We start from the raw sequence: 13443 nt of genomic DNA, 5'->3' as shown, positions 1-13443 counted from the left end.
GTCTTTTTAGCTACTTTTAAACTTACAATAGTGCCACAGTTGACAAGAATATCATTGCTGAAGTTCTTCCAAGATATATTTATGTTATGTATATTGTATATGAACTATGTACATTTCTTGCACATATATATTTCTTCCACATATATATAAATTTGGGAAACTAATAACTAAAATAGGTAATCTATTTATTTATATTAGTTTCCCATGGCTGCTATTTCAAATTTTTACAAATATGATGGCTTAAAACATTACAGATTTATTGTCTTGAGATCTGGTGGTCAGAAGACTGAAATGGGTCCCATTGGTTAATGTCAAGGAATTGACAAGGCTGTGTTCTTTCTGGAGGCTCCCTTGAAAGAATTCCCTTGCCGTTAGCAGTTTTTAGAGGCCACCCACATTCCTTGACTCATGGCCCTTTCCTCCATCTTCAAAGCCCACAATGGCCAGTTGAGTCTTTTTCATAGCACATCACTCTGACACTGGCTCTCCTGCCTCCCCCTTTCATCTATGAGAACCCTGGTGATTACATTGGACCCACCAGAATAATCCCAAATCATTTCTTCAAACTCAAGGTTATCTGATTAGCAACCTTAATTCTATGTGCAACCTAATTCTCTGTAGCCATGCAACATTACGTATTCAGTTTCCAAGAAGTAGGATGTATGCTTCCTTAGGGGGCATTGTTTTGCCTACCACATTATCTGACCAAAGTTTTAACATCATTATTCTGGGATACCTTGACAGTGTACTGAAGGGGGGCAAGTATAGAATCAGGAAGATGAGATAGGAAGCAGGAAACCACAGGAGATAAAGTGGTGCCTTAGACAAAGGAGCAGTGGAGGTGGTGAGAAGTGGCAGCATCCTGAATATGTTTTGAAGGTCATTTGCTGATCCATTAGATATAGGATATGAGAGAAAGAGAAGAAATATGTGGATGGTTTTTGGCCTAAGCAATAGGAAAAAATAAGCTGCCATTAATAAAGATGAAGAGAACTGAAAGAGCAGATTTAGGGCTTCAGTGTTTAGTTTATGGAAGGCTAAGAATACCTCTTCTAACTAAGGAAGAAACATGTCCCAGGTGTTTGGTAGTGATTCCAGTCATGCAGATCTGTCTCCTAGAGGGCCAGAGGTACAGTTCCTTGGGACTTTCTACCAAGGAATTGAAGATTTAATTCATTTGCCACCCTCTACTTCTCTTCTTCTGTTTATGAGAAAAAGGAGGAGCACTGTCTTTTTAATAACCATCCCCCCCCCCCTTTTGAACAACATCTAGCATATCTAAATTGTCAACAAATTAGATTTTTTGGGTAAGGACTGGGAGGGTGGTAAAAAAAAGAGAACTTCTTTTTGCCCTTGCAAAAAGACCTCTGGTCTTCCAGTGATTTATGACCTACTGGACCAGAGAGATATTATAACATCTTAATAGTTCCTAAGCATGCTTCACATGACCATCTTTGCCAGACCATCTTGAATTGCCTTTGCCAACACTTACTTGTACAAAGCTTAAGAAATGGGAGTTTCCTCCAGTACTGAGCCCTGGGAAACATCCTTTTTCTGCAGGGATTCCAAATACTTCCAACCAAAATTTGTTGAGTGGCAGTTCCATATTATTACTGGGCTTCCATATCATGTCTTGTTTCTTGGAATTGATAATTCCTTCTTAAGACCTCCTGATGGTAGATTATTTAGTTATTCCAGTGGTTTCTGCAGCCAAGGAGACCTCATGGAACTTGAAATAACAATAGTTAACATGTATTAGGCGAATCTATTATGTTCCAGATGTTATGATAAAAACTTTCATGGCTTGTCTTATTTAATTCGTATAACAAACTGATGAAGTTTGTAGGGATTATTTTGGCTACATTTTGCAGATGGAGTCATTGAAGCTAAGAAAGGATATATATTTACAGAGAGGAAATAATGGTGCTAGCATTCCAGCCCAGGTCATCTGACTTTAGAAACTGTGCTCCTAACTGCTGCCCTATATTTTCCTCCTCAGATTGACCCCTGCCATTTATTTGTGCTTGACATTACTGTATGATTGGTGTTAACTGGCAAGTTAACACATCCCATAGCTGACTTTCTGCCTTTTTTGTGTGTGTAGTTCTTAAGCGAGCTAAACCTAGCAAAATCCAGCCCTTCAAAAGGAAATGAATTCAAAGCAAATAGGCCATCTTTGGTCCTGCTGCTAGTTAGGACCCAAGGCTCCTGGCACCGGGCAGTGGTCAAGAAGAGAGCACTACTGTGGCCTTTGGCATACCCACCTTGCCAAGTACTTCCATTTCTCAGTTCCATTCCTACTGAATATCTGACTGCAGGAGTCCCACTACTCTTTCAAAAGATTCCCTGTCCTGAGAACTGTGCAGCCACTCGGTCCTTCCCTGATCTCTCTTCATCTGACAATACCAGAGCATTGACTGCTCATCCTGAGGTAACTTGACAACCACTGAATCAACCCTGATTTGTTTTGGAGCAGGCTTCCTTGGGTATGTTCCCTTTGTGAAGACATGGATTGCGTCTATTTTGCTCACTGTGGTATCCTTAACACCCGATTAAAGTGTAAGCTAGTGAGTAAATTCTTGTCGAATGATCAGATTACATGCCACCATGCGTATAAACCTTAGGGGAAACTCAGGTGCCTGTGTTCTTAGTAATGCTCCCTGGCCATTGTCAGTGCCACCAGACACCCCATGCTTCCCTACTGACTCAGAAATGACCATTCTGCAGCCATACAAGGGGAAGGTTTTCTACATCCCATAAACCTCAGCCCTTGTCCTGACCAGAGGCAGATATTTAGGAAGCTCCAAGTTTGTCAGCTAATGGCAACCACATTTAAAAAGTGGTAGAGAAGAGATGCCCCACATACAGACATTTTAAGCACTAACTTATAGTGAAAAACATTTTCTTTGACAAAGTTGGGGATGTCCTCAAATCTTCATTTCCATCACATCATGTTTCCCTGAGGTCTTGAGTACACTTGAGTCACCTAGAACTTGTAACCCCTTTCCTGCTGGATTATCAGTGTTTTCAGGTTAATTTACGGAATTATGTTGCTGTATGCACACAATGCTATTCCCAAATTATAAATAGAATTCTGTATTTTTGTGTAGGTTTTTACAATATGCCTTGAGATTTCAACCTTATCTAGGTATCCTTTATGCTGCATACAGCAAGAATGTTTGCACAGTATTTCAGGAATATATTATTTGTGACTTCTCTCCCCAGCCTGCGCATGCATGCATAAGCTCACAAACACCAACCCCCCCAATACACACACACACACACACACACACACACACACACACACACTGATTTCTTCTGTGAGATTCGATTATTTCTGGCTAGATGAGAAAGCAATGCAAAAACAATTTGAGAAATAATCTCTCTACAGTGTGACACCTCCTTTAATTTGCTGGTGAAGCTGTTACTATAAAGACAGAATTCTTTGTTCATTTCCAACACAAGCAAATATATTAATCCAGCACTAAACATTCCTTGGTTTCTTTTTAATTTTTTTCAGGCAAGAAAACTGATCAGTGACTTCGCCATTATCTTGTCCATTCTGATCTTTTGTGTAATAGATGCCCTGGTGGGTGTGGATACTCCAAAACTAATTGTGCCAAGTGAGTTCAAGGTAGGTGAACTTCTGCTTTTGGTCATTCGTAGAACGCTATGGATTTCTTTCCTCTCCCCTATTCTAGTTCGTCATATATTTTTGAGTTGGTTTTGTAGGATTATCCATTTCCTTATTTCAGAAATGGTCTTTTGCTAGATGCATACATATTCTTTGTCTATTCCTTCACTAAAGTTGACTGCCTGATTACGATTAAATGCAAGGTTCACATTACATTGAGTTTTATTGAAAAATACACTCTGCTTTATATTTTTAGAGTATTTAAAATGAGCTGAAGTATTTTCATGCAACTAATCCCCTTCTTGGTCCATATAATAATTCTAAGATGTAATGCAACTATCATCATCCTGATTTTATGAAGTTGATATCGGAGCTCAGAAAGAGTAAGGAAAATGCCTAAGATTATGTTATTACTCTTTTCCTGCTACAAAACTACCTGCCATATATACATACGTCTATATATAATGTACATTTTAATTATTACAAAGAGGGGGTGGCTGGGTGGCTCAGTCGGTTGAGCAACCGACTTCGGCTCAGGTCATGATCTCACGGTTTGTGAGTTCGAGCCCTGTGTCAGGCTCTGTGCCGACAGCCTGGAGCCTGCTTCAGATTCTGTGTCTCCCTCTCTCTCTGCCCCTCCCCTGCTCACACTCTGTCTCTCCCTGTCCCCAAAATAACAAAATATTAAAAAAAATTTTTTTAATTATTACAAAGAAGATATAAGAATTATTCACTTTGTAAATCTGTTGGTATGTGCAGGCCTAATGGGTAAAATTTACATTTCAGTCATTCTTATATATCCCTATCTAATTTTTCATTATGTCTTTCACCTGTTTTATGGAGCACTCCTAGCCTCTCTCTCCATCCCTGAGACCATATGGTACAGCAAACAGAATGTTTGTTGCATTATCTGTGCCATCTCATATTCATTTGCAAACATAAGTTTTCAATCATTCAGTGATTAGTTCATTTAAGTCAGTATTTATTGAATGTTTGCTTTGAGTCAGGCCCTTTCCAGGGGATATGAAATGTACTGATGAACAAGAGAAAGTTGTTCCCTCCTTCCAAGCTCACAACTTGGTAAAGGAATAAAATGTGGATGGATTCAGTGATGTAGTTATGAGCAAAGGGAGACGGAAGACAAATATCTTCAGAGAAGTGAGACTTTCTTGATAGTAAACATAGAGAAAAGAATTTATAGGATTCTGTTTTAATTTATTTGCATTATTTAATGTTAGGAAGAGGATAGAAAAATATTCCAGGAGAAGTGGAAAAATGATCATCTTTTTCATTTTTGGTAACATTTCTGAGGATTTAACCAGTTATTCTGGGTCACTGTTCATATGTATAAGAAAGACCAGAGTATTAAACAAGTTCTATTATAAAATAAAAAAAAAATATTTGTACCTTTTCTATATAATATGATGTGAAACTATTACAATTTGTCAGTAGTAGAAATAACTTGGGTATAATTGCTAAAATTCATGAACAAAATTCATTCAAATTTCTTGTCTGTCTTTACTGACTATTACATTTGGGTTTTTTTAATGGCTGCTCTTTAAACTTAAGTCACATTCTTCCATCTTGAGTCCTTACCTTAGATCATCCTAAATACACAAAATGGCATGTACTTGTTTTCCTTCAACCTATAGTCTTAGTCTCCTTCATTTAAAAAACTGCCTTAAAAATAATCACCTTTAGGAAATTATTGGTGACTAATCTTTGTTGAACCTATCAGTAAAACGGTTTCTGATTTTGAAATGTTGGCTCTCCAGAAATCAAAGTGTATCTCTCCCATTGATTTTTCACCAAACAGTATGTATTAATATCGTTTTGAAAATGTTCTCCTTCTTCTTCAAGCCAACAAGTCCAAACCGAGGTTGGTTTGTCCCACCATTTGGAGGAAACCCCTGGTGGGTGTACCTTGCAGCTGCGATCCCTGCTTTGTTGGTCACCATTCTGATTTTCATGGACCAGCAAATCACAGCTGTGATTGTGAACAGGAAAGAGCATAAACTCAAGGTAAATGTTTGTAGTAATGGTTATCATTGCCTTCCACTTTCTTTATAGTACTAGGAAATACTAATTTATTCAAAACCAAGACAGTTTTATTGAGAGTTATATTACAGCTAATATTCTTTCTGACTTGGCAGAGTCACAGACCACTTTGTGTTGACACATCTCCTCAATAGAATACTTTAGGATAGATCTCATTTCAATCTGAAAAAGTTGTTTGAAATCATATTTCCTTCACCACCGAAGAGGGCAGGATAAGCTGTTTACCATTCAGCCACTGTCATCCTTCATCTGATTTTAATGTGGTAACTGTCCTTAATGAAGACAGTGACAAATACTCTTTTTGAAGCTATTGAGATAAAAACATGTTTGTTTGTTTTTGATCTGTCGACTTGGTGAGTGACAGTAATAGATTTTCTGTCATTTTACCAACCTTGCAACCTGGTAGGGTTTTTTAATACATAGTTTTCATATTTATATATAAATTATAATGATATAAACATAATATATAGTATAATGTATAATATATATTATACTATAACATATATTATATATTATAGTATAATATATATGTCTATATTTTGGATTTTTGCTTCTGTTTAAGAGTAAAATTGGCCTGCAAGTTTTCTTTCTCATAGTGTCCCTGTCTGATTTTGGTATCAGGAATATGTTATCCTTATAGAAGAGCTGGGGAGTGTTTCTCCTCCTATTCCATTTCCATTCCATTCTCTGAAATAGAATATAATACTCTCTTTATTGTGTGTAATATGCCAATGATCTTTTTTTTGAATAATCAAACATGCTTGTAAAACTATATGGGCTGAGTAGTTTCTATGTGGAACTTATAAAACTGATGATCAAAATCTTCTAATGGTTGCAAAATATTCATAATTTCTATTTTTCTATTTGGTAACTTATATTTTTCTATATTTTGTTCCATTTCCCCAATATTTTCAAATTTGTTGATATGTTTATAGTATTATCTTTTTTTTCTAATCTGAATGTTACTTTTCCCTTTAAATTCCTAATGTCATTGATTTGTGCTTTTTAAAACTATCTATCTATCTATCTATTTATTTATTTTTGACATTTATTTATTTTTAAAGAGAAAGAGACAGTATGAGCTGGGAAGGGGCAGAGAGAGAGGGAGACACAGAATCCGCAGCAGGCTCCAGGCTCTGAGCTGTCAGCACAGAGCCCAATCTGGCTCGAACCCACGAACCGTGAGATCATGACCTGAGCCAAAGTTGGACACTTAACTGACTGAGCCACACAGGCACCCCTGATTTGTGCTTTTTATTTTCCTTGATGATTTAGCCTGAGGTTTATTAATTTTATTAGCCTTTTTCAAAGAAGCAGTTTATTACATTGGAGTTTTTGTACATATTGTTTTCTGTTAATATTTGCTTTATTTGTTTTGAAGCCATGTTGTTAAGTACATCCACATTTGTATCTATTTTATCTTTTCAGGGAATTGAACTTTTTATGTGCCTCTCTTTGTTTCTAACAATGCTTTTGGCCTTAAAGCTTATTTTATTTTGTACTAATAAAGGTTTGGTAACTTAATTTTCACTTCCCTGATATGTATTTTTCCAGTCTTTTATTTACAATACACCTTGTGTCTCTTTGTAAATAACACATAGGATCCATTTTTACAGTCTTTTCTCTTAACTAAAATATTGAATCCATTTAAATAGATAGTGATGACTAATAGATTTGGATTCATTTTTACCACATTATTTTTGCTTTCTACTTCCTAACACTCTATTTGCCTCACTGTTCTTTCTTTTTTATTCTCCTTTCTTGCCCTCTTTTAGGTTGATACAGTTTTATTTTTTTATTGTCTTCATTCTAATTTGTTTTGTGTTAGTTTGAAAGTTATACACTTTATCTTTTCTTATAGTGATTATGTTGTATATTTTAATATGCATATTTAAGTTCTGAAGGTATTCAGTGTGTTTATCCTTCTGGTGAAAACTGCTAATGGCTAAAGAATGCTTTAATGTTGATCTTCCTTCCTGAGTCCTATGTTCTTATTACCTAGATTTGATTGCTATCTGGATTTTAAAATCTAATTAGACATGGTCAGTATTTTTAGAATTACATGCAAATTTACTCTTTTCTTTGCTTTTTTTTTTTTCTTTTTTTTTTTTTTTTGCATTTCAGATCTTCCATTTTGGAAGAGTTTTCTTTAGACTGAATTATTTCCTCTAAACAGTACTTATTTACTAGACTATTGAAATTTTTTCTGGGGTGATCTTTGTGTGGTAAACCCTCATTTATGTTCATCTGAAAATGTGTTTGTCTCACTTCCATTCTCATAAGATGGTTTCTCTGGATATATACTGTAGGTTAAAAGCTCTTTCTTCCAGCATGTAGAAGCTATTTTCCATTTCTGACTTTCATAAAAGTGAACTGTCAATACACTTTTCATTGCTTGGTAAGTAATCATTCTTGTCTTTTGGATGCTTTTATCATCTTCTCTTTTGTCTTTATTCTGGAGTTTCACTATAACTTGTGTCAGCATAGATCTCTTTTTATTGTGTATTGGAAAATTGGGTTTCCAGTCTTTTATTAACTATTAGATTATTGAATCTTCCTGTCTTTTATCACTTGTAGAATTCTGTAAGTCTGACTCTTTCAATCTCTAATACATCCTTTTGGAATTCCAAGTAGAATTTTGCCATACATCTCCATCTTGTGCTCTACTTCTACTAATCTGTTTTTGGTTTGGGGTTTTTTATTTTTGTTTTTATTTTACATTTCCTATCTTTTTGTCTCTGTGTTATATTTTGGGTAATTTCTTCAGTTCTTTCTCTTTATTAAATTATTTCTTCTGTTCTATTCTGTCAGCAAACCAGCCACTGAATTTTTCCTTTCAAGAGTTATAGTTTTGTTTTTTTTTTGTATTTAGAAGTTCTATCCTGTTATTTTCCAAATCTTTCTATCCAGCTTTGATGGTTCTTAACTTCTTTATTATTTTTCAATAAAGTCTTTTATTATTTTATACATTTGCTGTCTTTTCAGATTTTATTTTGAACTTTGTTTTTTTTCCTCTCTTACTTCCGGTGTGTCTTCTCATTGTCTTTTTTTTTTTTTTTTTTTTGGTAAAGAAACAGTTATAAGTTAATCTTCCCATGCAAGTGCTTCAAAGCCTTCCAGAGAAGATTTTATTTGCTTCTGGGAGGTATAGGAGAGTCCAACCAACCCAGGAACTCTTTACTTTTATTTATTCCCATAAAACATATTTTATTATAGAAAGTTTTCAACATATATAAAAGTAGACAGATGGTATAACTCCAGAGGTTTATCACCCAGTTCTAGAAATTATTGACTCATGTCCAGTCTTGTGTCCTTGCTTGAGGTCTCTCCTGCCTTTGCAGTTAGTGACATCTGAAGGGTTGACTGCGTTGATTGTCCAGGATGGATTCTTCACTCACTCACATGTCTCACATGCTTAGTACCTTGATGTTCCTTGGTGTGTCTGTCTGTTTCTCTGTCTTCTCTTTCTCCACATGGCATATCATCCTTCAGAGCCTTTCTGTGTGGGTTAGGCTTCTTGCAGCATGGCTATCTTGTTATGTACTTGGTACATGGAAGCTGACTTCCAAGAATTATGAGTGGAAGATGCAAGGCCATTTCATGGTTACACCCACCACTGGCATAGCTTTATATTTTATTTTGCTATAGTTGATTGATTAAACTATTCCATTTAATGGGATAAGGAAGGGCTTCATTGTTTGTTGGAGAAATAACAATTTTACATTGTAGAAAAATATGCAGGATAGGAGCATATTTTTCCAGTCATTTTCAGAAAATAATATCTGCCACATTTGTACTGCAGAATTTGCCTTAGTCTAGATCATGGTGCTTACTTCCCTGTTTTGTCATTTAGTATGTGCTTTTCCTTCTGTATTTCTTTTAAATTGGTCATTGGCGAGTACCTGGGTGGCTCAGTTGGTTAAGTGTTCAACTCCTGATTTGGGCTCAGGTCATGATCTCATGATTTGTGAGATCAAGCCCCATGTCAGGCTCCATGCTGCTAGCATGGAGCCTGCTTGGGATTCTCTCTCTCTCTCTCTCTCTCTCTCTCTCTCTGCACACCTCCCCCCACCCCCAAATAAGTAAACTTTTTAAAAAAAGAATAAAATAATTGGTCATTGGATTCAGAAGCTTGATTAAGTATAGTTTTGACCTTTTATATCTGTATCTTTTTGTATGTTTTTGAGGGTAGGGTGGCAAGACATTCATAGAAGGCCAGGACCACTTTACTCTGTGTTTTTGGCTTAAGAGTTTCTAGACCATACAGGTAATGTGAATTCCAGCTTCAAACCTAATTATAGGTTTATAGTTATAAATATCTTTCAAGATTCTTTTTTTTTTTTCTTATGGCTTTATATCTAGTAGGATGGCCAAGAAAGGCATATATATCCCCAGTGTCTTTCTCTGTAGGATATTTTATTTCCTAGGTGACCAACTGAGTATGCTGTATTTAGAGCATCCTAATTTTATTTCAGGGGATGTCTTTCATTTGTAGACTTTCCCCAAGATCTTGGGAGTTGGTCTCCCAGACCAGAGTTCAGATGGTCGTTCTGAATCCAGGCCTGAAAGCCCCAGGATTTGGCATAGTCTCTCAGGGTGGGCCCAAGCCTCCAGGGTTTACTAACCTTGTAGATTTACTCTTTCTTGTTGCCATTGTTTTTTTGTCTGCAAATGTTTCTTTTACTTTCTGGCAGATAAGGATGATTTCTAAAAGATATTTTCTGTATTTTGTGAGCATTTTTAGATGTCTTCTACTGGAGCAGTTTCAGTGTTGATTTAGTTTTAAAGGCTAGAAATGGATGATAACTAATATATTTTATTCTGAAAAAAGTTAGGAAGCACATTCTTAATTTTGATATATAATTGGCAAGATTTGCTATGTGTCTTTGGAGGCAAATGCCTATTCACTTTTGCTCATTAAGTTTTCCTTTTAGTAAAATTCAGAATTTCAAGTTTAGCAAATTTAGGATTAATAGGATAGAACTTTTTAAATATTTTATTTTTAAGTAATCTCCACACCCAACGTGGGGCTCAAATTTACAACCCTAAGATCAAGAGTTGCGTGTTCCACCAACTGAGCCAGCCAGATGCCCCTGATAAAATATAGAATTTAAAAAATTATCATGTTCCCTGTAGAAAACATTGGAATATCAAGACATATTAGCATTTACCTCTTAAAACAGGAATTGAGTATATAAAAAATAAGTTTTCATCACTTTAGGAGTCACTTATTTGAAATCACTTCTTTGAACGACAGTAGTTACGGAGGAAGTGCCAGTCTTTTGACACAAATCTAATGATACCAGTGGAGAGACATCATGGATGAAAGACTTTTCACTCTGGATATTGTTTTGTTTACATTTTGTTAAGAAATGTGCCTGTGGAATGTGAAAACTGGGGATCCTACCTAAAATTAAAGGGCCTTGAGTGCTATGAAATTGAGTGAAAAGAAACCTGAAACAGTGAGAGGGATGGAGGCATTATAATACTAAAAGCAGCATGTTTTTGGGTGGCATTTGCTTTGGCTCAATGTCAAGTGGCCCTGGCTGGCTGACTGCTCTGTTGGGATGGGATCCACCTTTCCACTCTGCTGAACAGCTCTGTATTGATGTAGGAACGCCAAGGCACTTGGCTTTTCTTGGCCATCATTTTGGTTAGTTATGTCCCACATTATCCCTGCAGAGCACTCAAAAGCAAACCAGGTTCAGCAAGGTCATGACTTCTCCAAGGTTATTTCCCGAGTCACTGCAGAGGCAGGAAAAAAGTCTGAGCTTTAGACTGCAAAGCAAGGGATACTTCTCACAAGGAAAATGATTTTAAGTGTGTGGGAAGCAGAAATAATGTAGGATAGGTATCTAGAAATAGAGATAAGTTGGTAGATCAACAAATTTTCTGGTACCCCCTATGATAAAACCCTAAATTTGAGGTTGTTTTCTTGGATAACTCCAAAATTTTCCCTGTTTTATTTTTCCTTTCTATTCCTGTTATCATAACCTTAGATCTAGTCCTTTCATTTCATGTCTAGACTATTCTGTTTAGCCATGAGTTAATAATCAGTTTCCCTTGCTTCATTTCAAAAGCAGTAATTTTTTTAAAGTATTGTTCTTATATGTCAGTCCTATATTTCTAATCCTTTACAACCTTGGCCTTCTGGACATTTGCCCCTTGAAGAAATTCCATTTGCCTTTAGCATCCCATTAGCCTCGGATTTAAGTCTCTCTGTGATATGTTCTCAGCCTAAATTTAGAATGATGCTCTCCCCATACTATATGATGCTCAGATCAAATGGGTTATTGGTTTCTCCTCAAATCTGGCAGCATCTTCTGCCAGTTGTTCCAGCTCTTCTCTCTATTCCTCAATGATTGCCACTTACCAAAATCCTTCCCATCTTTTAAAATCCTCCAGATATAAACTTGTCAGTGTAGCTTTCACTCCTAATGTAATTTCTGTTGCTCTTGTTTTTGCCCTTACTGTATGTGTATTACTCTGTGGCACCGGTCACATAATATCTTGAATGGGAGTTGTGTGGTATAATTACCTTCTCCCTTTTCTGGACCAAATGTTTTCAAGGCAAGGGCATGTTTTAGTCCTCTCTCCAGCTCTCATGTGGCCCGTCACAATGATTTCCATATGGTAGGCTCAGTAAGTACATATTGAAGAATGTGGTTATCTTGGGCCACATGGTTCTCAGAGTTGTTGCACTGTGTGAGACAGCTGATAGCTGAAAACATGCCAACCTATCTCTGGTTCTCATAGTGAGTGCTCATATTACTCAAAGCCCTGTTTTTAGATGTCATCATTGCAGGAAGTTTCTGTGTGTTCACTCTAGAAATTGTTAAACAGTTTATCCTCTAGTTTATCCTCTGTACTTGGGGTGTCTCCTCTCTGAATCTCTGTCTAGAGTGCTTTGTAATTTGTGTACAAATCTGAGTCCCCTCATCTGATTGTGAGCTTCTTAGGGGGAGGAACTAAGTCATGATTCTTGGTGGCCCCATAAACCAGCTTATTGTCTGGATTATGGGGGGCTCCTAGCATGGATGTTTATTCTGTGTCTGTGCATGTGCATACTGCTCCTGATTCTTTATTATCATCTTATTTACCAGACGGTCAAACTAGTCTTTTTCTCCCCTAGATTTTTATTTCTGTGGATTATTCCTAAATGACTTTTGTTCTGTATTAGCAAAGTATATATGATATCAAAAGGAAGTAAAGTTTCACTTCCTACCCCGCTACTTAAAATAGTCTCTAGTTTTAGAAAGTAGAACATCCTTTGGATTTATATTCACAAAGACAGGACTTTTTTATTTAAAAAAATTTTTTAATGTTTATTTTTGAGAGAGAGAGAGAGAGGGAGGGAGGGAGCAGGACAGGGGCAGAGAGAGAGGAAGACACAGAATCTGAAGCAGGCTCCAGGCTCTGAGCTGTCATCATAGAGCCTGATGCGGGGCTCCAACTAATGAAATGTGAGATCATTACCTGAGCCAGGGTCGAATGATTAACTGACTGAGCCACCCAAGTGCTCCAAGACAGGACTTTTTTAAACTTTAAATGGCATACTTAGCCTTTTGAGCATTTTTTGAGTCCTTGCTATGTATGGAATATTTGTGTTCGATGTTGAAGATAAGAATTGTTCTAATTTATGGTCTCTGCCCTGAAGGAGTTTAGTGGATTTTTCCTATTCACCACTTATCTCCACCACCAAGGTTGGGATTGACTTGCCTTTCTTTGTGCCTTGTATCTTACACATACAA

The 13443-nt window shown here is 36.5% G+C and overlaps 1 protein-coding gene across 6 annotated transcripts in view; it reads left to right on the top strand.

The window, feature by feature from the left end:
* Positions 1–13443, top strand: part of SLC4A4 (solute carrier family 4 member 4) — a 348226-nt gene that overhangs the window by 306141 nt on the left and 28642 nt on the right. For all 6 annotated transcript variants that reach the window (XM_043572514.1, XM_043572513.1, XM_043572509.1 and 3 more), the window contains 2 exons: positions 3521–3634; positions 5495–5656. In XM_043572514.1, coding sequence (XP_043428449.1) covers positions 3521–3634; positions 5495–5656 — 276 coding nt within the window. The remainder of the gene's footprint in view (positions 1–3520; positions 3635–5494; positions 5657–13443) is intronic.

Source organism: Prionailurus bengalensis, chromosome B1 (assembly GCF_016509475.1).
Source record: "Prionailurus bengalensis isolate Pbe53 chromosome B1, Fcat_Pben_1.1_paternal_pri, whole genome shotgun sequence".
In the NCBI taxonomy this organism is placed as follows: domain Eukaryota; kingdom Metazoa; phylum Chordata; class Mammalia; order Carnivora; family Felidae; genus Prionailurus; species Prionailurus bengalensis.
This window is presented reverse-complemented; position numbering and strand designations above follow the sequence as displayed.